The sequence below is a fragment of the Naegleria gruberi genome (genome assembly GCF_000004985.1).
Source record: "Naegleria gruberi genomic scaffold NAEGRscaffold_43, whole genome shotgun sequence".
Taxonomy (NCBI): domain Eukaryota; phylum Heterolobosea; class Eutetramitea; order Acrasida; family Naegleriidae; genus Naegleria; species Naegleria gruberi.
This window is the reverse complement of record NW_003163284.1, coordinates 181,937-205,055: the sequence shown is the minus strand read 5'-3', so window position 1 is coordinate 205,055 and position 23,119 is coordinate 181,937. Positions and strand designations below refer to the sequence as shown.

The following is a 23,119-nucleotide window of genomic DNA, read 5'->3' as shown; positions in this document are numbered from 1 at the left end:
AGAAATTTTATCAATGGTTCAGTGGAAGGTTAAATTTACTTTCTATTGGCGAGGTTTTTTGCTTCTCCAATTTTGGTTGAAAATTATTCCATGACTAATTTTCATTTCATGGTTATTAAATTAATTGCAATAAACAACAGGGCTATTTTCAAGATAAAATTGTAAAAGTTGGAGGATAATTCAAACTCAGTTGACCAATAAATAAAACTCCATTAGGGGAAATCAATTTGAAGCGGAAAATACATCCTCTATCGAATAATCATTGAGGTTGAAAAGCAGGTCATTAGAAATAGGGTGCTTTCCTTCCGTTCATTATCTCCGTCCCATTACTTCGTTCCTAAATTACATCCCGCCGATAAACTTCGACCTTTAAAAGGAAAAAACTTTGAAACACTGAAAACAAAACAAAAAAAAGAACAATACACACCTTTTGAAATATATTTACTGTTTTTTGCTTGAATCGGAATGATTTTAACCGAGTTGATTGATTCATTATCTGCTGGCCAACAAATTGTTGTTGTGCTCATTTTGAGTTTCCTATTATGGGTACTCTATCTTGCTGTGCGTTTGATTTCAAACTACAAGAAAATGCCAAATGTCCCAGGAACGTGGCAAGCCTTTGCAACTTTAATCAAAATTCCATGGGTCGCTCCATATGTTTTCTGGGGAAGCTTTGAAGAAACAGATCAAGTAATGAGAGAGAAAGGTGATCCAGAAACAAGAACTACCAGAATTACAATGAGTAAGAGCAATGCCCTTGTTATTTGTGATAAAGACATGTTGAAGGAAGTTCTCGTTGTCAAGAATCATATCTTCCACAAGCCTCCTCATTTGTACGAATTATTCAACACTTTCGGCATTAATATTTTGAGTAATTTGGATAGTGGAGATGATTGGAAAAAACACCACAAAGTAGCCTCTAATGCCTTTGGTACGAAAAACTTGGAACACATGACAAGTGTGGCTGTAAATAGTGTCGATTTGATTCGTACATTTAAATGGGAGAAACAAATTGAAAGTGCATTGAAGAAGGGAGAAAAGGGAATTTTATTGGATGCTAATGCTGATTTTAGTGATATCACTTTGGGTATGTGATCAATTTTATTTGTTTCTAATAATTTTTTTATTGAACTATTTCAAGATGTTCTTGGAAAGGCTGGTTTCGGATTGGATTTCTCAATTTTCGATGATTCTAATCCAGAAGGAATGATTTTCAGAAGGTCATTGGAAAATATGTTCACAAATGGAATTCTGTTAAATCATTTATTCAAAGATTTAGTTCCATTCCTTCATTTTGCTCTTCCACTAGCTTACAAGTGCTTTGGAGTTGATAAAGCTGTTGAGAATGTCAGTACGAAACTAGACGAAATTATTAATAATAGAAAGAAAGAGCTGGAGTTGAATAATGACGAAGTTTCTGATGCTCAATCAAATAATGAAGAAAAAAGAGATTTATTGAGCTTGATGGTTGAGGCCAACATGACAATTGAAGGAAAGGATAGATTGACAGATTTGGAGCTCAAGAGTGACATATATGTGTTTTCGCTGGCCGGACATGAAACAACGTGTAGGTTTTTAACATTCATCAATTTTTTGTAACATTTTCAAAGCAACAAGTTTACAATGGACATTATATGAATTATCTAAAAATGAAAGTATTCAAAACAAGCTTAGACAAGAAATTGATAACTACTATGGAAAAGGACCAAATGCTAGAAAACCATATTATGATGACTTTGCTAATTTGCCATATGTGACAGCTGTCATGTTGGAATCATTAAGATTGCATCCACCAGTCACTGGTGTATTTAGAACTGCCAAGAAAGACACAACCATTGGCAAGTATCACGTTCCAAAAGATACTTTCCTCAACTTGAACATTTACTCAGCCAATCGTTATGAAAAGAATTATGAGAAACCTTTAGAATTTAATCCTGAAAGATTCCCAATGGACAGCGAATCTCAAACCAAGAAATTGCACGATTTCACATTGACCTCCTTCTCCATGGGATCAAGAAAGTGCATTGGTTATAGATTTGCACTTTTCGAGAAATTCTCCATCCTGTGCAGAATGATGCAGTTCTACACTTTCGAATTATTGAATGATGAAAATGATGTGAAAGATAGAGTTCAACCATTACCTGGTGTCACTGTTAGACCTAAAAATATGAGATTACTCATGAAACCAAGAACTGACTTGTAAATAAATCGACTTTCCAAAATTTAAATCCAAACTAATCATTTCTCAATCAATTGAGTGTGAGATGTAATCATCATCTGTTACAACACCTTTGAACATGCACAACTTAGTACCGGTTAGTAAATAAAAAAAACTTAAAAAATGTCTGAACTCTGTTGTTCTATTCGCCCTGTTGCTTCCATTTTTTGTGAAGCATTGCTCGTAGAGAAAATTCTCTCCTTTACCCATGTTTGCGATTGGATTAAAAATCAACCGCCATTGATCAATCAAGTATTTTATAATGTTTTCAATTCCGAGCACTTTGCCAAGAGTTATCTTGTTCATTCATTGTTGAATTTAAATGATGAGCAAGTTAAGCTTTTGGAGGAACGAGTTGAAAATTTTAAACCTATTGTTAGCACTATTTCATTCGATGATATTGGTTATGGTGATGAGGAATTCGATCCATGTCAGATTGGTCAGCAGTCAAATACAAGTCCAAACTATTCATCCATGCAGGCTGTTTTTAAGGAATATGTTGATTGTTCTTTATTGCCAAAGATAAAATTGAAAAATTTAGTTTCACAATATTCGATTGAGTGTGATGACAATGTTACCGATTCAATGTTAAGCAGACTTGGAGATGAACACAAAGCTTTGAGTCTACGATTGAAAATATTTGAGGAGGTCTTTACAGAATACTATGATTGTGATTTAATCATTACAGATAATGGTCATAGGTATGAAATTAACAATGTTTCAAGATTTTGGAAAGGTGGCCCACTGAAACAATTATTTATCAAGTCAATCACACCAATTCGAGAAAAATTTAATCATGAACAAGGAGGTTTTAATATTGAGACGGTCATATTCATGGGATTTGGTTATCCCTTGAATATTAGCTTTAGAGGAGATTACGTTGTTCAAATAGATTATGCCTACTTTAAAGAAGAAGTTTCCAATGGTGAAAATCAGTTATTCTACGCTGAAACTACCTATCATCTATCCACATATGAAACTACTTACTCAATTATGAACAATTTTCTCTGTGTGAAACAAGATGACATACCAAAAGAATTGAAAGTTAACAAAGTTTACAATACACTACTCTATCATTGGTTTAGTCCATTCCTTCTTGGAAAGTCAAAAATGAAGGATGAATTTCGTGAGAAATTGCAAGAGTCTGATTTTGATCAACCTGCCATTTACCTTGATTCATTCATGAAAACAAATGAAGAATGTGGAAAAAAACGTAAAGCAAGTGAATCCACAACAAAATCAAAGAAAAGCAAGTTTTAAACAAGTTGTTTAAGCATTCTTGAAATGGGCAGCCAGGATTTATTGGAGATGGGGTTACAATCAATGCTGAATAATATAATCCATTTGGTGTTTTTGTTCTGAAAATAATGAATCCAATGAGAGCTTTTTATTTTTGAAAGCAAATAAATTCCAACTACACAAACCGAAAATTTGTGATTTGTGTTTGTGCTGACTGGCCATTTTATTTTACACAAATATTTGATAATTGCATAATAAAAAATGCCTTGAAGGATCTTCACCATCACGTCATCACACGTATCAACATGTTTTCATGAAGACCAATACTAATCACCTTCAAATATTGGATGCTATTGGATTACTAATTAATGGATTTGGAATTTTTCTGAATTGAATTTATTATTTCTGTCAGATTTTTGTCTTCCGTAGGTATTTAATATTAAAAGCCAACATGAGAAATCATCAACAGGTAAACCAGTTAAAATACGTATTTAGGCGATAGAATATGAATGCTATGAATAATTGGACCATTTTCTATTACTTGAAGGCATGTCTGGGTACCTCAGTGAAATTTGTTGCAAATATTTGTTTGTGTAAAATAAAATGGCCAACTTCACAAACACAAATCACAAATTTATTATTCCAAACAAAACTTCAAGCACAAAAAATTTGTGTGGTCTGATTTTATTTATTTTCAATAATAAAAAGCTCTCAATAGAGATGCACCTTTTGACATTTTGTTATTTACATTTAGTAACATCATCAACAAACTTGCAAGACATTTATGTAATTTGACATTAATATTTCAAATTTTGCACTATTGAATGGCTACGGCCATATCACGATGAATGCACCTCATCCCGTCCGATTTGAGAAGTTAAGCATCGTCGAGCCACATCAGTACTGAGGTTGGAGACAACTTGGGAACCTGTGGTGCTGTAGTCTTTTTATCTGTTTGCTATTTGGGGCGTTCAGCAAAATATTGTAAATGTGATTCGAATTATTATGGAGCCAATTGTGATGGAGAATTTCATATGATAATTGAACAATTGAATTGGATTTGGACCTTCAACGACGAATTTCCAATTCAGACGTTTTGATGTCAATCCACTCATCATCCTTGCAAGGAACTATATTGAACACATGAAATGAATGTAACCTTAATTTAAAGACTTTTATTGTTATTCATTATGTTCTAAAGTCTTGTCTCCCGTAAGAAACTGGAAATTATCAATTAGCCTATAAGAATCACATGTAAAAAAATGTTTTCTTTTGGTACTGTTGCTGAACCAGCAATAACATTCGGAGGTGTTGCAGCAGTATTCGATATCCCTTCAGCAACCACACGTGTTAACCTTGTTAAATATTTAACAGAATTATTAAACGAAACAGAACTAATCCGTACTAAACTAGCCTCTCTCCTCAAACAAGCCAGAACAGCTGAAACAGTCACCAATGCCAATGAAATCACCTTCACATTCAATCGAATCCGAGGAGATAAAGGATCCAATCTTTGGAGCTAATTTTTTCGACACCCACCAAAAGAAGGAATTGATTAAGTACTTTGCTAATAATGGTTATCCATTCGAGTGGCACAAATCTAAAACTCAATTAGATGAGGCATTTGTTCAATACTACCTTCACTTAATGAATGTCAATCAAGCAAGATTGAATTATCATGGAAGTATTAATCCAAGTGATCGCAGCAGAAAACTCTTGGATGTTATTGTCTGGGGTTATGATATTACAATTTGTCCTGAAGTTATTTTCGATTTGTGTACTATTTTTGGAAATATTGGTGTGAAATTAACGATTGAAAAATTGAAAACTATTCCGAATTATATTAACGTGGACAAATTTGAAACTCTAATTTGGAGCTTTAGAAATTCCACAATGGTTATTTACTATCTAGCTCAATTAATTCCATACATTCAAAATAGTGAAAATTTGGACTTGTTACGAATTGTAGATGGTCAACCAGAGCTATTGTCAAGTTTCATATTGGAAAATTACTGCGATATCACCTATCTAGAATCTGAAAATAATGGAGCTTCCAAATTTGTAGTACTTTTGCAATCAGATATTTCAAATTCCATTATTGAGAGATTGGCAAGAAAGTATCCTAAACTTCTCTATCAAAAATCCTCATTCAACAATCAAACTCCTCTTCACTACTGTTTCACTAACAAGAGGAGATATCAATTAATCAAGCCGTTTATTGAAATTGCTCCAGAAACCATTAATTATGAGGACAAATATGGATACAAGCCTTATCATCTCATTCCAGAATACCTTGATCATGAGACTGAACTGAAGACTGCAGACTTTGGATTGGACTTTTTCCAAAATCATATTCTTCCAGATTCACTTAATCATATTTTATTAGGAAAAAGTTTTAAATAAATTACAAACTTTAAATTACTAAAACAAAGTTAGGTAATTATCTCCACTATTTTCCTATCAGATTTATCGTAAATCATGATTCTTTGATAATGGAGTTGAAGCGTTTGGGGCATCATTAACATATTCCATATTACTGTAGAAGCTAAAGTAGAAACATATTGTAGTAATAGTTAGTCAAAGTTCGTTTGGAAGTAATTCCTGTTCTAGTACTTTGGGAAAGTGAGGTTCTTCATCAGAAAGATTAGGTATCTATAGTGGTTTTTTCACAATTAACTTTTCTGGTTCGAATGAATGTGGGATACATTCAAAGAAATAAATCAGATATATGATCCAGATAATAATTGTAGGAAATCCTGCATATTTTGCAACAAATTTACACCAATAAAAACCTAATTCTGCTTCAGAGGCTCGAAAATGTAATCAAGTTTACCTTATTGCCTTCCTTGCTTAGTAACCATACAGAATTGTCCAAGTGTTTTGGGTTGTAGGTAGTCGCCCAAAGTACGTAGAAATTGCTGGAGGACAATTTTTGTTCTTCTCTCAGATGTTGTTGTTACACCAATTGTGTAATTGTTTCCGACTAAGGTACTTCATTGTAGAGGTGGTTTTGTTTTTTTGAAGTAATCAACAATAAACTACGTTATTCAGACTACTGTTTACAGTTGTTCAATATTGTACTTCGTTTTAATGGCACTTGATATTTATAATATTTTTGAACCAAATTGGCTAATAAAAAGATATTATTCTTGGTGTAGTCGAGAAAGTAAAGCATTGTTTATTGGCCACGTAGCTTAATTGGAAAAAGCAGAAGAACAAATGGTTTCAGTACTGAAACTTAACTGCAATTAACAATTCGCATTTCTTTCGTAGAAAAAGATGTGGGTTCGAGCCCCACCGTGGTCGACCACGTTTTTTTTCATTCCACATTTATGTTTTTCTTTTTTCAATGGAATTTTTTGAAAATTAAAATCATTTGAAATTAATCCGATTTATTCATCACATGGTGATTTGTGGATTATTGGAAAAGTATCATTAACTACTCAACCAAAGGAGAGTGAAGACAATTCCAAAATTCAAATCCAAACGAATCATTTCTCAATCAATAGTACAATGATGAAGATAAAAGAGATTCAGTAAAACTTTACTTTCATTCCATAGTCTTTGAAATATATTCCATGGCTATATAAGGAAATACAATTGTCAACGAAAGAAAACTAATCACTGAAAATATCTTTACCACCATATAATTCACATAATCTTCAGAAACTGCAAAAATTAAAAACGAGCTAGCATTTGCCCAAGCTCCAAACACAAACATCTTTACAACCCAATCAGGAAGAACCATCACATCACTCGTAGCCACAGCCACACCCATCTGCAACATTCCCATCAATATATAATCAATGTGTGCCTGCAAAACTCGACGAAAATTATTGAAAGGAGGAATTTTCCTTGGTCTGGCAATAATAGACAATGCAAGATACCAACCCAACACTATGGCCCAACAAATTTCAACCAATCCAGAGGAAATGAGCAAGTGTTTTGCATGCATTTTTTTTGAATAATTCTCCTGTTGATGTCCAATGATGCGATATTTAAAGGCGGGAAAGTTGTAATATTGTTGAATGTTCTGTAGCGCGGGATATCTTTGAAAGTGTAGGTTCAAGGATTCAAGGGGTTACTATTGGAATATTTGGAGTTACTTTTTAAAGAAGGTTTTGGATTTGAAGGAACATTATTTCCCCTCTGAATTTAACTGTACACAAAGTGAATTTGCTTAAAGTAAGCTCATTAGGAGATATCATTTATTATGAATGTAAGCCGCCTAGCTCAGAAATTGATAATTTATTGAACAAAAACTTCAGAACTTTCAAAGAGGGAAACTCCAAACTTGGTAATAGAAAAAGCACATCTATTGTAGATAAGATTTCAACAACACAGTTAATAATGTGAAACTATTGTTACTACTTACTCTCCCTTTCTTACAGCCTTTCCTTCCTTCAAACGTTGAGCAATGACATATCCATCAACCATAACCATCACCCACCAAACAATTTGAAGTGGAAGGATGCAAATGCCAATAAAGACAAAACTCAATAAAACAATCAAGAAGAAGAGAAGGAAATTAATAACAATATAGGTAATACCCTTTCCGGACTAGACAACACATAAGAAGAACAACACGATGATTAGACACTCTTCTTCAACACATTAGCAAGATTACTTACTTGACCCAACACTAAATGTCCCAAACCAGCAAACAAGAAATTAAGAAGTAAAATAAGAATTGGTTCGGCAGTGCTATTAGGTGGCAATTGATCACTGGTGTTATAGGCGAGTGGTTGAGATTCCATTTTGTGTTTGTGAAATATATTGTGGTTGGTGTGTGGTGACTTTCTTTTTGAATTTGAAAGTTATCTTCTTGAAGCAAAAACGACCTTTTATGATCATCATGATTCCAGTGCTTGGATTCTAAAATGAATCTAATTAGTAATGAAGGTTACCCTTACTTGATAGCTACATAGAACGGAGGAAATAATGCGGAGCTGAAGGAACCATGGGAAATGAGATTATTGGTGGATTTTACCATCTTTTTCAACTACTCCAGATGAATGTAAATCATCATTTATGTAAAATATTACAAAGGATTTATTGGAATGATTTGAAGAGTGGATTATTGAGGAGAGTTTTTGCTTGTGGTCTGATTGTTAAATCCTTTTCTAACATTGAAATGACCAAATCAATGAGGTTGGATGAGTAAATTTTGCATTCTTCAAATTTTTGTTTGAGAATTGCATTCACTTCAATTTTATCTTTGGTAATTAATAATTGACTGATTGAAGTTTGAGTGTCTTTGGTCATGATTTGATAAAGTGTTACTCCTAAACTATAAATATCTGTATTGAAATAGTATTTTCCACCATATCCAAGTTCAGGTGACTGAAAGTTTCCAATAAAGAATTATTAGAAATATGGATTAAATTTGAATATAAAATACAACAAACATACCATAAAGAGAGGAGTTCCAGCATATGATTTGTGAGCAGAACCTTGATCAGCTCTTGCCAATCCAAAATCTGCAATTACAATTTCAATATGATCATTGTCAATTGATTTGATGAAAATATTTGATGGTTTGATATCTCTGTGAATGAGTTTCATTGATGTGTGAATAAAATTCAATGCATTCAACATTTGATAAATAATTTGCAACAAGATCTTTTCAGAACAAATGAAAGAATCATAAGTCAATTGAACCAAATCTCCCTTCTCATAAAAATCCATATCAATACACAATAAATTATCTTGACTAATGAAGAAATCATTCACTTTCAAAATATTTGGATGGCTCACATTCATTAATTGAGTTCCTTCCTTCATAAATCCATTCAATTCTTCATTGGATTGATATCTCATCACCTTAATTGCTTTCATTGTATTGGTTTTTGAGTCCATTGCCCTGAAAACTGATCCAAATGCACCTTGTCCTATTCTGACCAAATCTAAATATCTTGAAAGTGGATTAAAACTTTCATTATTACTTGAGCTTCCTGAAACGCTGACAAGAGGTGTCAAGAACATGCTGGCATCTGACGGGAAGTCTGTTCCTGTCATTTCAATATCAAATTTAGCCATTTGTGCCTTACTCTTCTTTTTCAATCTCCAAACAAATACTGATAACACAATTACAATGATAATAAATGCAAGAATGATCAATAAAATTACTGGAATTGAAATGCCAAGTGCCAATCCAAGAATTAATCCCAAATTAGAGTCAGTTGAAGTGGAGTTTGCTGGATAAACAAAATCCAATTCTTGAACTGAGAATAATGACAAGTGAGTTGTGTTACATTCCATATCAAAGTATAATTTTCCATTTTCTTGTTTTGTAATTGTTGATTTGAATGAAATTCCATTGGTTGACCATGTATTCAATGAAGAATCAAAATAAACACATGATAAATTAGTGTTAACTTTGTAATCTGTAAAGAGATTATTAAATTTCACTTGAATTGGATTCAATAAATTATTCACACTTGTCAATGATCCATCTGATGAATAAATTGACAAGTCCAAAACAGGTATATTTGATAAAATATTATTCAATGTCTTGTCATTGCTAATTAGAGAAGATGAAAAGAATAATTGTGAATTATCTGAAATACTTGACAATTGACTGGTTAAATCTGATGGAAGTGTGGCTTGGATTTGAATTTCTTGATTGATAGTTGTCATGATTGACTTGCCATTCAATTGAGAAGCAACTTCAACTGGATAAACTTGATAGGATGAATCATCTGATAAACCGGTCAACATTAAATATTGAGCTCTATATTTTGAAATCAATTCTTGTTTGTCCAATCGATTCGAATATCTATTAGAAAGTATATTTTGAATTAATTTCAATTCTTCATAATGTTCATTCGAAAGTATAGTTGCTAACAATGTTTCAGAATAATATTGTTTTGCACTTGACATTCCAGAATAAATCCAATCAAGCCATGTAGAAATATCTGAAACCCAACTGTCATCCAATGATAAATTATCCAAAATCGAATAAATTTGTGAAATGATTGGAAGTGAAAGTTGAATAAACTTTTCATCAACTTTGTAACTCAATGATTGAATGCTCTTCAATTGAATAATCATATCTTTCAATAGAGAATTAAATGTTGACAATTCATTGCTTGATATTTCATTGACTAATTGTCTTGTAATATTCGAAATGGTTTCGTTTTGAATGAGAATACTCATTAAGGAATAAATTGAATGAGCAGTATCAATTCTCAATGGTTCATTCAATTTCAAATTATAATAAGATTGTTTCAGATAATTAAATCTTGATGCAATTGAATTTCCTGAATTGTAAATGGTCAATGGAGGTAAAACTGAAATATTTCTTGAAATTTGTGAAACTGAACCATATCTATTCACTAATTTCACAACAAGATTCACCTGCTGTTCATCAAATGAATAGAAAGGTATTCTTGTAATGACATTCTTTTTCAAAGTATTCGAAATGACATTCATTCTCTTTCCATTTTTCTGTGAATGAAATTCAATATTGAAACTTGAAATTGGTTCTTCAGGTAAATTGAAACATGAAATGGAAAGTAAACTTTCAAATGCATAATTTGTAAATTCATTCTTTAGGTTGAAATATTCACATGAAAATCTTGGAGATTCGTCAATTCTTGTTGAAAGTGAAACATTTGAAATGCCATTCATATTCGAAACTGAAAAATCAAATGAAATAAATTCACCTTCCAATAAATATTGACTATTAATTGTAATTTCACTCTTATACACGTTAGATGTGAGTTGAGTCAATTGTGAATTTTGTAATAATTGTTCAATTAATTCTCTTTCCTTTACAATACCATCTTTTAATTTCCATTTATAGTTTAAAATAGAACTTGATGATTGAATCAAGACTTTCAATTGTAAATCCTTATTAGAAGCATAAATAGCAGGTAATTGATCAATTGTTAATTTTGGAACATTTGATTGAGAATGCAATTGAATATATCCGAAAAAATAATATGGAATTGTGACATAAGATTTGGAAACTGTGAGTGTCAAGTTGACTAGATATGTTCCCTCTGATAAATTCAATTGGGTAGCATCTATATTCAATGATTTTTGATTACTACTTGTTATTAACTTTAAATTGCTATTAGAAATTGAGTTGACTTGATAAAATTCATAATTGTATGTGAAATAATCTGATAAGGTGAAGGTTGAAATGAATGGATCTGGATTGAAAATTGAAATTGCAAATGTAGAATCATCAGAAAGAGATAGAGTTCTATTAACATTGGTTAAAACATGATCCAATCTATCAAATGTTGTGTAGGAGAAATAATAAGAAAGTGAAGTGGAAACATAAGTTTTCAATTGAAATCCAACAATTTGTGCATTGGATGAATATTCACTATCAACCAATTCATTATTATAAACATTCACCAATCTGAACATTTGTTTTTGTGAAAATTGTGAATTCAATAAACTGAAAAATCCAGAGAATGTGAATGAAATTGAACTATTCATTGAATTCAATGAACTTTCCACAATACAATTATGACCAACACATTTAAATTGTGCATCCTTCACATTCTCACCATGCCATGTGAAATAGGGTGGTAAATTCTTACTCGATTCAATTCTTGTCTTGTCACTTGATGTCAATAATTTTTGAATGGAATTCATTGACGAATACTTGAGTGATAGAATTTTTGAATAGGAAGAATCCAATGGAATACTATTCAATAATGTACTTGGTATTAAAATCATACTCTTATTCTCATAATTTGTTAAATAATTGACAAGTGATTGAGGACAATTTTCACATGTCCAACTCTTTGATATTTTCTTGAATGTATGATAATAATCATCACTGTTAGATTTGATAATGAAATCTTGTGTGGATGGAATGGATAACAATAAAACATCCATTGAAGAAGCGAATGTTCTCTGGTTGAGTAAAGTTAATGATGAATTTGAATTGACTTGCAGTGAAATATTGAAATAATTCAATTTCAATGTTGATAAATGTTGAATCATGTGATTATATCCCAATTTGATTTTAAAATAATTATTGGTCCAATAACATGAAATCAAATCACTTTCACCCAATTTGGCCAATTCTGAACTTTCCAATAAATCTGAACATTCACTATTCAATACTTGTTGATCATTAACACTGGCATTTCTTGAAATATTGAGAAGAGAATCATAATTTGAATAAATCAATGCATTTGCAATATCCAAATAAACTTGATGATATTCACAATTATCTCCAACGAAACCATTTTCACATTTACAAGTATTTGGTGCTGTACATTGACCATGTGAAGAACAAACATTTGCATCTGTATGATTCAAACCATAGCACACTCTATATTCACACTCACTTCCACTATATCCATTGTTGCAAGTGCACTGATCTGGATTTAAACATTGACCATGTGAGGAACAAACTACATTCGAATCGTTTGATAATTTCGCAAAACAAGTGGTCACACTACAATCTTTGCCAAACCATCTCGAATCACATGAACAATTATTAAAGGACATACATTGACCATGTGCAGAGCAAACCTTTGGATCAACATGTGTCTTGTTGAAACACTTGAAATATTGACAAATACTTCCACCCCATTCAGGTAAACATGTACAATCACCTGGTCCAGTGCATGATCCATTATTTTGGCACAAATTCTTTCCAGAAGTGAATAGCTCTCCAACACAATTGAAATCAGAACAATTATTTCCGTAATATCCATCCAAACAAGTGCAATTGTCAATTTTGGAACAAATTCCATTTCCAGAACACACTGAGCTGTCTGTGTTCTTAATGCCATAACAATTATAAAATTCACAATTATTGCCATAAAAACCATCATTACATGTGCACTTATTATAGCCAATGCATTTACCTCTCGAATTGCAAACAGTTTCGTTCCATGAAACAATTCCTTGACAATACGCATTTTCACAATTCAAACCAAAAGTTCCAAATGAACAAGTGCAATTATCTGGAGCTGTACATTGACCATTCGAGGAACAAACACTCGAATTTAAAACATTCACTCCATTACAATAGTACTGCTCACAATATCCACCAAAGTAAGGTGCAGAGCAGTTGCATGTGTTTGGCTTGAAACATGTACCTCTTCCAGAGCAAACCAGAGATGAATTGCTGTTCACTCCTGCACAATCATATTCTAAACAGGTTTCTCCATAGTAACCAGATGGACATTGACATTCGAATGATGAAGAATTGTAAAAAGTTCCATTTGTGCATTTTGCAGAAGATAACATTTTGATAAGGTTATTACCACTGTCTGCAATGTAAATTTCACCACTTCCACCAAGTGTCAACCCATTCGCATTATTAAAAACACTAGTCGAACCATTTCCATATAAAGTAAAAATATTTCCATATTTTGTAATCTTTCTAATTCTTTGATTTCCCTTGTCCATGAAAATGATATCACCATTTAGAGCCACTTCAATCGATCCAGGTAAATTGAGCTTCGCATAAATAGCTGGACCTTCATCTCCCGTATAACCTGCAATTCCACTTCCTGAAATAGTTGTTACCAAAGCATTAATTGTTGAAACAGATCTGATGGCATGATTGTCACGATCTGAAAAGTAGAGCATGTTATTTAAGCCAATGGAAATACTGTCAGGATAGTTTAAATTGGCATTCGATCCAACTCCATCTATAATTTTCACACAAATATTCGAAATGATATTCTAAATGAACATACCTGCAAATCCTTTCAGAGAACCTCCAGCAAGTGTGGTCAAACTCGTGCCACCAATCACAAACTTGGCAATTCTATGATTGTAATAATCGGCAATATAAATAATTCCATCACTTGAAATGTCAAAAGATTTGGAAAGGAAATAATCTTGATTTCCAGAATTACAACTTCCAACCACCAATTTTAAAACACCACTCGATTCAATTCTCCTCAATGCACACCCACCACTGTCCAAAAAGTAAATCAAATCACCAAATCTCTTCATTACAAATGGAGGTGAATTTAAAGTTGCAGCATTGACAGTCACTCCATTTCCACTATTGCTTCCTGAGATACCAACATTTCCAATCACATTATAAATTCTTCCATCTTTCAATCTTCTCAAAACATGATTATTCATGTCAGCAATCAAAATACCACCTGTTGAATCATCATTTCCAGCATAATAAACACTATTTGGTGAAGATAATGAAACCAATGTTCCCACCGCTCCATTTCCAAAGTTTCTATTACTGGTTCCAGCCAATGTTGAAATGATTCCATTTGTAACTTTTCTAATTCTATTATTGGAAGAATCTGAAATGAGCATATTTCCACTCGAATCAAAAGTCAATGCAGAAGGCCCATTCAATAGAGCTGATGTTGCCACTCCTCCATCTCCTGAAAATCCACTCGTTCCAGTTCCTGCCACAATTGGAGTTCCACTCTGCAAGGACACAATGACATTCCCTAATAAGGCAGCATACACAACTCCACTATAAACTCCCAAACCAATCGGTTCACTACTTGTTGAAATGCAATTAATAATTCCCAAAAATCCAGGATAACAAACTCTCAAATTCTTTGAATCTGCCATGTACATTGTTCCCGATTGAAATACAACTCCGGTTGGTGTGTTCATCTGTAATGGTAAAGTTTGAGATCCAGAAGTGGCGCCAACTCCTTGTTCATTGCTGATGGAACCACTTGAGGAGATCTTTCGAATAACATGATTTAGACTATCGGCAAAGTAAACTTCATTATTGTAAACTGCCAATCCAAGTGGTGTGTTGATAAGTGCACTGGTGGCAGTTCCACTGGCTAGTTTCGAATAATGTTTGGGATTAGGACGAATGATTAAAGATCAATAAGAAAGTGCAAACTAAATACTTACCTGTATAACCTGGTGATCCAGTTCCTGCAATTGTTGAAATGATCCCATTTTCAATCTTTCGAATACGGTGATTTAATGTATCTGAAACAATAATTGCACCACCCGAAAGTAATCCAATTCCTTGTGGTGAGTTTAGCTGTGCAAATAATGCATTAGCTCCATCTCCTAATTTGATCAATAAATTTGCGTTTGAGAATCCAAGCGAAATCACACGAAACTAACCTGAATATCCTGCATTGCCGGTACCTGCAATTGTCGAAACAACACCATTGGTGTCTATTTTACGTATTCTGTGATTGTTAGTATCACAGAATATTATTTCAGAGTTTGAAACAATTATCCCTGAAGGTGATGACAGTAATACTTGACTACTGACAAGGCCATCACCAATTATTGATCCTCCACCTGCTACTTTGGAGAGATTATAGCTTGGTTGAAAGCAGTGGACTGAAAATACAAGTACAAGAAGAAGAAGAATTACTAAATGCCACTTGTCAAATCGACACATTTTTTTTTGATGGTGTGAAGGACTCCTCACTTCTCATCCATTGTTCGCTTCCTAAAATGTCCGAGTCAAGTCGCTCCTCTAATTTAACAATTTTTCCTTAATGTCAACAATCACTCATTTATCTCCATCTCATATGAACATTAGAACCCAAATCAATTAGTTGTAATTGGTTACAGTTAGAGAATCATACTAGATCTTTAAAACAAATATAAGTTCTATTAAGCACGTATCCTTAACATCAACCAAACTAATATTACTACGTCTTTCTCATTTATGAAAGAGTAATTAAAATGAAAATGAATTGATATTATTTTGCGCCTTTTCATTTCCGTTTGTAGCTGCTTTTAAATACCATTCAAATGCTTTAGAACTATCTTTCTCAACTCCTGTACCAAGCTCATATGCCAATCCAACAAAATATTGTGCCTCTGTATAGCCACTTTCGGCAGCTTTTAAAAACCATTCAAATGATTTCGAATAATCTTGGTCTGTTCCATCACCATCATGATATGCTAATCCGACATAAAATTGTGCCTCTATTTGGCCCTTTTCAGCAGCTTTTACATACCATTCGAATGCCTTAGAAATATCTTTTTCGATTCCTTCACCATTGTAAAACATTGATCCAACAGTAAATTGTGCTTCTGTTTCACCATTTTCTGCAGCTTTCAAAAACCATTCAAATGCTTTGGAACTATCTTTTTCTACTCCTTCTCCAATAAAATACCGTTTTGCAGTACAGCATTGTGCTAGTCTATTACCATTTTCAGCTGCCTTCAAAAACCATTCATACGATTTAACAATATCTTTTTCAATTCCTTCACCTTTCTTGTAGGCATTTCCAACATTAAATTGTGCATCTGCATTTCCAATTTCAGCTGATTTTAAAAACCATTCAAAGGCCTTTGAATAATCTTTCTCAATTCCTTCACCTTTTTTGTATGCTTTTCCAATACTGTATTGAGCTTTGGCATCTCCTTTTTCAGCAAGTTTTAAATACCATTCAAATGATTTTGAATAATCTTTCATTTTGTAATATAGTGGTGGTAGATTTCGATGTGCAGATTCATTTCCCTTTTCAGCAGCCTTTAGAAACCACTCCTCGGCTTTGGAATAATTCTTTTTCACACCTTGGCCATTCTTATACAATGCTCCAATATTGAACTGTGCTTTGGCATCCCCCTTTTCTGCAGCTTTCGAATACCATTCAAATGATTTAGAATAATCTTTTTGAACTCCCATTCCTTTATGATAAAGCAAACCAACTCTATTCTGTGATTCAATACATCCTTGTTCAGCTCCTTTCATAAACCATTCAAAGGCTTTGACTTCATCTTTTTCAACTTCGACTCCATCCAAATATTTCATACCAATACTATAATACGAATCCGAGTTTTGATCAATAGCTTGTTTTTTACTGTTGTTGACTTCTTCCGGTTGATCATCATCTTCCGAATTCGTTTTTTCGTGATGAGATCGTTTCATTTTTTTACGTAATTATTATTTTAATTTGCATTAAATAATTATTCGAAAGTGGTAACAATTTTTTACCTCTTCTCGAAATAATTGACAATACACTCGTATGATTGCTCTCTAAGCATTCTTCTTAATTGATATCGAAGAGATTCCTCCTCTGTAGATTGTTGTAATTCCAAATCCGAATCTTCATCCTCCAGAATTGGTAATTCTTCAAAGTCATCTTCATAAAGAGAATATCCAAAATACTCCAAGTCCTCTTTCTTGTCAATTTCAATTTGCTTATTCTCAGCTATGTACAACGAAGAATCCACTATTTCAGAATTATCAATACTTTCTAATTCCTCAGGTTGAGATTCTTCTACAATAGGTTGTGGATTATCCAATTGCTTTGAACAGTTCATAAAAAACAAATCACCATTTCCATACCAATTCTGCAAGTATAACTTTTCTATGTGAGCTCTCTCCTTTCCATAAACTTCTTCATGAACACGAATGGAAACTTTCATTAACAGTTCAGGAAGTGAATCTCCAAGATTTTCCAAGTCAAAATTGAAAATATTGGAATCATCGATAAAGTTTTCCGCATCTATTGGTTTTGGAAATTGTAAAATTTCAAAATCTGAATTAACTTGCTCCTCTTCAGAATCATCCTCACTCGAATAATCACTTGTAGAATCATCCTCAGCGACAATATTTTGCTCTTGCTCTTCTGGCTTAGTAACTTGATATTCATTCAAGTCATAGGGATCGTTTTCCTTTCCAAATAAAAATGATTTACCTGTCATTTTCTTAAATGAAGCGATTATATCATTTTCGCTTAATTTCTTATCCGTATCCAAATTATCATCAAAACAAGGAAGACTTTTGTCGTTGGGATCTATACAATACCTAGAGTACTGCTCCAGAGATTCTTCAAACTGCAATTCTTCTGTCTTGTTGGGAAATTTAGTTTCGTAAGCATCCTTAATAATCAAATATATAAACTTTTTCAATTGATAGAACATATCCTCCATTATAGCTGGTTCGTAAAGCAATACACCTCCTTGTTTAGACAATCTTGAAATACCACTTCTCAATGCATGAAAGGCAATGTGCTGATATTCTATTTGACAAATGTTAAATCTCTCATCATCTGTAAATATTGGATCATCATAAGATAGCCAAATAGGATTTCCACAATCAACATGGATAGATTCTTGAACATCATTAATATACGACTCTATCATTCCTTTCTCTCTATCAATCTTTTCCTGAAACACAAATGGATTAATTTCATACAGTCCTTGTTCCTTCTCGTTAAGTTTAAGCTCCTTTTCCACAAGTTTCTTATAACTCTGCAAGTCAATCTTATCCTGAACTAGCCAAAACTGATCCTTAATAGTTTCCCTACACAAAGGACTTCCAAAGGGTATTAATTTCCTCTGAAAAGTACAATCATTAACCTCCAAAACATCCTCATCATCAGACCACTGTTCCTCATCTTCATTTCCAACCTCAGACCACTGTTCATCCTCATCATCATCATTACGACACAATGAAACTTTCCAAGTGGCACATTCAGAAAACAATCCATCTCTACCATCATCATTATTATAGTCATTATCAATGATGTGCTCTCTCAAACTCTTCAAATGTTCCTTGGTTTCATAAATTATACGTGTTTGATTCAAAAAGAGGGGAATTAGCAATCTGGAGAAACTTTTGCAAACTCTCATATATGAAGAATAATTATTATCTAATTCGAGAAATTTGATAATTTCCAAGAGACAATCGGAACCAATATCTAGTAATGATCTCCCGTGATGGGTGTGCTGAGCAGTATATTGCTCTATTGGAAAATGATGAATTTCTTCTTCATCATCAATTGAAGGCTTCGGAAGTGCCTTGCTAATATTTTCATCATCACCTGGACTGATTAGTAGATATTTACTTGGTTGGATATGATTGGAAGCGAAGTGATCAAGAAACTTTCTCTTCTTGTCCTTTTGTTTTATTCGTTTCATAAATATTTTTAAATATTTTTTAAATTAAATAAATGTTGTAACGGCGTGCAATTCCATTCATGCACAAAAAAAAATGCTTCAACAACCAACACAGGATGACGAAAATTCATTCATTTCCGAGACACAATTCTGTCATAATAACGCCCTCCGCATCGATTTGGGTGCTTTCCAATTAGACAGAAACGATTTTGATTATTCCGAAGGACCTTCATCATTAGTTAATGAAACTAATTGTGTTCATCTTCCAACCAATTTTAATAATAACTATACTTTTATTAATAAGAATAATTTAAATGATGATGATAGTAATAATAATAATAATAATATTAATAATAATATATTAAGAGTTGGAGAAAATTTACCGGAAGGCTTTAGTATTGATGAATTAAAACCACGACATTCGTTGATGAATATGTTCAAGGAGGCTAAGGAGAAGGGAACCTATTTAAAAGTACAAGCACCAATGGTTCGTTATAGTAAATTAGCCTTTCGATTGTTGTGTAGAGAGTATGGATGTGATGTTGTTTATACACCAATGATAATGTCGGATTGTTTTCATAAATCACAAAAAGCCAGGGATTCGGATTTTACAACACATTATTATGATAGCCCTCTTGTGGTTCAATTTGCTGCTAATAATCCTACTGATTTTAGTTTAGCTTGTCAATTGGCAGCACCTTATTGTGATGGAATTGATTTGAATTGTGGATGCCCACAACCTTATGTGATGAAAGAAAGTTTGGGAGCTGCTTTGGTGACTAAACCTCAAAAGATTTTTGATATGGTTCATGAGGCCAATAACAAATTCATTTCTGGAATGAGTAGACCAATTGGTGTGAAAATAAGATTGCATCCTGAGGATGATACACTTGAATTTAGAAAAACAATAGAGCTTGCAAGACAAATTGAAATGGCTGGAGCATCTTGGGTTACTGTACACGGAAGAACACATAAACAAAGAACAAAGAATACCAAAGTCAATCCAGATGGACCTAAAACAATCAAACAAATCCTAAACGTACCAGTAATGCATAATGGTGATATTTTTACTTTGGGAGATTCAGATCGTTTTGCTAAAGAGACAGGATGTGATGGTGTAATGAGTGCTCGTGGATTATTATCTAATCCAGCATTATTCAGTGGATATGATTATGTACCTTTTGAGTGTATTCAAAGATATTTACAAATAGCTATTCAAATAGGAGGAGTTCCGTTCCATATTTTACAACATCATATTATGTTTATGCTCTATTCTCACCATCAATTTTTATCTGCAGATGTTATAGAGTTTTCAGAATGCACAAGTGTGGCATCAATTTTAGATTTCTTCGAAGAGAGAGGACTCCAAGTTTATTAAGTGAGTGCATTGGAATATTTTACACCAAAATAGGAGAAGAAAGGATTACAGATGGTTTGAATATTCAAATCATAGAAATATCAATTTACATGAAACGAATGTGACTATAATTTTCGCTTTTTGTTGTCACTTTCAAATGACTCTTCATCAATAAATTGAAACTCATCCTCAAATATTTCTATTTGTTGCGAGTCAGTCTTTGCAACAACATCTTGATTGATTTGGGAATCCATAATATCATCCAAATCAATATCCAACTCATCATTAGAGTCTTCCTCTAACTCGAACACATCCTCTGTTGCCTTGCTTTGTGTATCTTTAGTTTGAATAATTGGTTTAACTGAAGGTGTCACAACAATTGGTTTTGATATCACCTCCTCTTCATCCTCCTCAATCAGTTTAAATTCATCATTCTCATACATATCACTTTCCATATAGCTCGTAGCAGACATGAACATTGGTGCTGTAGAAGAGGAGGAACTTGTTTGATTTTGAGAAATGTCAATATCTTCCAGATTGAAGTCCTCTTCCACTTTAGCAATGGCACTAGGTTTGGGAGCTATAGATTCCAAATGTTTTTTCAAAAAGATTGCTATATCAGCAGCTTCTTCTATTTCTCTATCTACCTTTCTTGGAATTGGTTGGTAGTCAACATATTGTTTAAATCGAAGAGTCTTTAACCAAGGTGTTGGTTCCACTAGTTCAATCATCTCATTATTTTGTTTTGTCTTAGTGGTCATGAGATACATCTTGGATCTGGCTCTTGTCATGGCAACGAATAGTAGTCTCTTTTCCTCATCCTCTTCCCTTGAAGATCCTTTTGATTTATAGTGCGGAGAAACTCCATCAATTAAATCTGTAAGAAATACATGTTCAAATTCTAGACCTTTCGAAGAGTGCATTGTCATCAAGGCAACCCCAGCCCCTGTTCTTGATCCTTCCTCTATCATGTTCACTTCTTGTAAATAGGTTTGTAAATTATCTGATTTTTCAGACATTGTCATTAGTTCTTCAATATCTTTCCAACATTTCTCAAAAGGTTTGTAGTGCACTCTCATATATTCCTCAAAACCTACAAATTCTGTAATGTATTGAATTACTGCTTTTATACAGCCAGTATTTCCATTAATTAAATTTGACATTTCTTGTATTTGTCTCAATAATCCCAACACTGAGGCATGCTCCTCTCTATCCATAGAAATTAAAAATGTTATCTGTTTTCCAATCTTCAAGTTCATAATTCTTTGTTTCTTTTCTATCATTGTTATAAGGTCAGCAAGTTTAATTCCATTCATGAGGCAATCAACAACAGCAGTACCAGTCTCGGTGAAAATTCGTCTATCTGGTATATTTACAATCTTTCTGAAGGCTGTTCCATTCACGCTATTCCTAGAAATGGAGTCAATAGTCTCCAAGTAGCTCAACATGACTTGAACCCAAGCTGCATTGGTAAATCCACTCTTATTGGACTCACAAGGTATTTTGTGTTTCTCAAATTCAGCTTCATAGGGTCGAAGTAAATTATTTACACGAGCAAGAATTGCAAAATCGCCATATCTTCCTCCATTCTTTTCTACATGATTTTTGATACTCTCCACAACAAAATTTAGCTGCTCTGTGTGAGTGAGAAATTCTTTTAGAGTAACAGTAGCGCCACTACCCTTCTGAGAAAGCAATCTGGACTTTGAATCGTCCAAAATAATTGATTTGATATCTTTCTTTTCACCACTTGGTTTTTCATCCTTTGCGTTCAACAACATGTCAAAACTGGCATCCAAAATATTACTAGTACTTCTATAGTTTTGTTTTAGAATAATTGTTTCTGCATTTGGGAAATCACTCGTTAAATTTACAAAGTTCTGTACATTAGAAAATCTCCAACCAAAAATTGCTTGCTTTCTAAAAATTCAAATCTCAATCATATTGTAAAATATTACTACTTACGAATCACCAACACAAAATATTTTCTTATGGTGCTGTATCAATAATTTTGTAAACTCGTATTGCAAATCATTAGTGTCTTGATATTCATCAACAAGGAGATATTGAATTTTTTGGGAAGCATCTTTAAGGATGGATTGATTTTGTTTTAAAGCTTTGACTACTTTGAAAATTAAATCTTCGTGTGTTAGTATTTCTTCTCTTTCGAGTGTCTCTTCATATTCTTTGTAGAATGGTACAAAGAAACTGAGAGGAACATTAATGTCCTTATTTTTCAATTTTGACACTGTTTCAGGTGTAATACCTGCATTCTTAACAAAAGCTAATGCATCTTTCATTTCTGCTGGTGTGCATTGCTCACTAATTTCTAGTCCCTCTAATGATGTGATGGAATGTATGATTTGAAAACTTACCTAATATTCTTGAAATTATTGACATAATCGTCCTTTCGTCTGCAATTTTAAATTTCCTCACTAATTTATACTGTTTCAACAATGATAAACCTTTGGCATGGAATGTAGAAAATGTCACATTCTTTAAAT

At 33.0% G+C, this 23,119-nt stretch overlaps 9 protein-coding genes and 1 non-coding gene across 10 annotated transcripts; 5 read left to right on the top strand and 5 right to left on the bottom strand.

Annotated features, from left to right (window-relative positions):
* Positions 1-588: 588 nt before the first annotated feature.
* Positions 589-2,203, top strand: NAEGRDRAFT_70948 (uncharacterized protein; the record flags this gene model as incomplete). Its single annotated transcript, XM_002673942.1, has 3 exons — positions 589-1,087; positions 1,142-1,567; positions 1,611-2,203. The coding sequence occupies 3 exons, from the start codon at positions 589-591 to the stop codon at positions 2,201-2,203; spliced, it is 1,518 nt and encodes a 505-aa protein (XP_002673988.1).
* Positions 2,204-2,341: 138 nt separating this feature from the next.
* NAEGRDRAFT_70947 (uncharacterized protein) lies at positions 2,342-3,478 on the top strand (the record flags this gene model as incomplete). The annotated part of the gene is made up of 1 exon (XM_002673941.1): positions 2,342-3,478. The coding sequence occupies one exon, from the start codon at positions 2,342-2,344 to the stop codon at positions 3,476-3,478; it is 1,137 nt and encodes a 378-aa protein (XP_002673987.1).
* Positions 3,479-4,912: 1,434 nt separating this feature from the next.
* NAEGRDRAFT_51280 (uncharacterized protein) lies at positions 4,913-5,860 on the top strand (the record flags this gene model as incomplete). Its single annotated transcript, XM_002673940.1, has 1 exon — positions 4,913-5,860. One exon carries the CDS (start codon positions 4,913-4,915, stop codon positions 5,858-5,860), a length of 948 nt encoding a protein of 315 aa, XP_002673986.1.
* A 780-nt stretch (positions 5,861-6,640) lies between these two features.
* Positions 6,641-6,763, top strand: NAEGRDRAFT_t496. The gene has a single exon. It is a non-coding gene; the product is annotated as a tRNA-Leu (tRNA).
* A 244-nt stretch (positions 6,764-7,007) lies between these two features.
* NAEGRDRAFT_70945 (uncharacterized protein) lies at positions 7,008-7,412 on the bottom strand (the record flags this gene model as incomplete). The annotated part of the gene is made up of 1 exon (XM_002673868.1): positions 7,008-7,412. The coding sequence occupies one exon, from the start codon at positions 7,410-7,412 to the stop codon at positions 7,008-7,010; it is 405 nt and encodes a 134-aa protein (XP_002673914.1).
* A 293-nt stretch (positions 7,413-7,705) lies between these two features.
* Positions 7,706-8,214, bottom strand: NAEGRDRAFT_70944 (uncharacterized protein; the record flags this gene model as incomplete). The annotated part of the gene is made up of 3 exons (XM_002673867.1): positions 7,706-7,772; positions 7,833-8,017; positions 8,089-8,214. 3 exons carry the CDS (start codon positions 8,212-8,214, stop codon positions 7,706-7,708), a joined length of 378 nt encoding a protein of 125 aa, XP_002673913.1.
* Positions 8,215-8,509: 295 nt separating this feature from the next.
* On the bottom strand, positions 8,510-15,797 carry NAEGRDRAFT_70943 (uncharacterized protein; the record flags this gene model as incomplete). Its single annotated transcript, XM_002673866.1, has 6 exons — positions 8,510-8,800; positions 8,870-12,840; positions 12,940-14,091; positions 14,140-15,216; positions 15,290-15,454; positions 15,512-15,797. 6 exons carry the CDS (start codon positions 15,795-15,797, stop codon positions 8,510-8,512), a joined length of 6,942 nt encoding a protein of 2,313 aa, XP_002673912.1.
* Positions 15,798-16,082: 285 nt separating this feature from the next.
* On the bottom strand, positions 16,083-17,165 carry NAEGRDRAFT_70942 (uncharacterized protein; the record flags this gene model as incomplete). Its single annotated transcript, XM_002673865.1, has 1 exon — positions 16,083-17,165. One exon carries the CDS (start codon positions 17,163-17,165, stop codon positions 16,083-16,085), a length of 1,083 nt encoding a protein of 360 aa, XP_002673911.1.
* Positions 17,166-17,315: 150 nt separating this feature from the next.
* On the bottom strand, positions 17,316-19,263 carry NAEGRDRAFT_80779 (uncharacterized protein). The gene has a single exon (XM_002673864.1). It carries the CDS (start codon positions 18,989-18,991, stop codon positions 17,345-17,347), a length of 1,647 nt encoding a protein of 548 aa, XP_002673910.1. The 5' UTR covers positions 18,992-19,263; the 3' UTR covers positions 17,316-17,344.
* An 89-nt stretch (positions 19,264-19,352) lies between these two features.
* Positions 19,353-20,636, top strand: NAEGRDRAFT_70940 (uncharacterized protein; the record flags this gene model as incomplete). The annotated part of the gene is made up of 1 exon (XM_002673939.1): positions 19,353-20,636. The coding sequence occupies one exon, from the start codon at positions 19,353-19,355 to the stop codon at positions 20,634-20,636; it is 1,284 nt and encodes a 427-aa protein (XP_002673985.1).
* Positions 20,637-23,119: the final 2,483 nt, after the last annotated feature.

What these genes read in the sequence shown, in the direction of transcription:
- NAEGRDRAFT_80779 (XM_002673864.1), bottom strand. Translation starts at nt 18,991, where the DNA reads ATGAGAGTTTGCAAAAGTTTCTCCAGATTGCTAATTCCCCTCTTTTTG.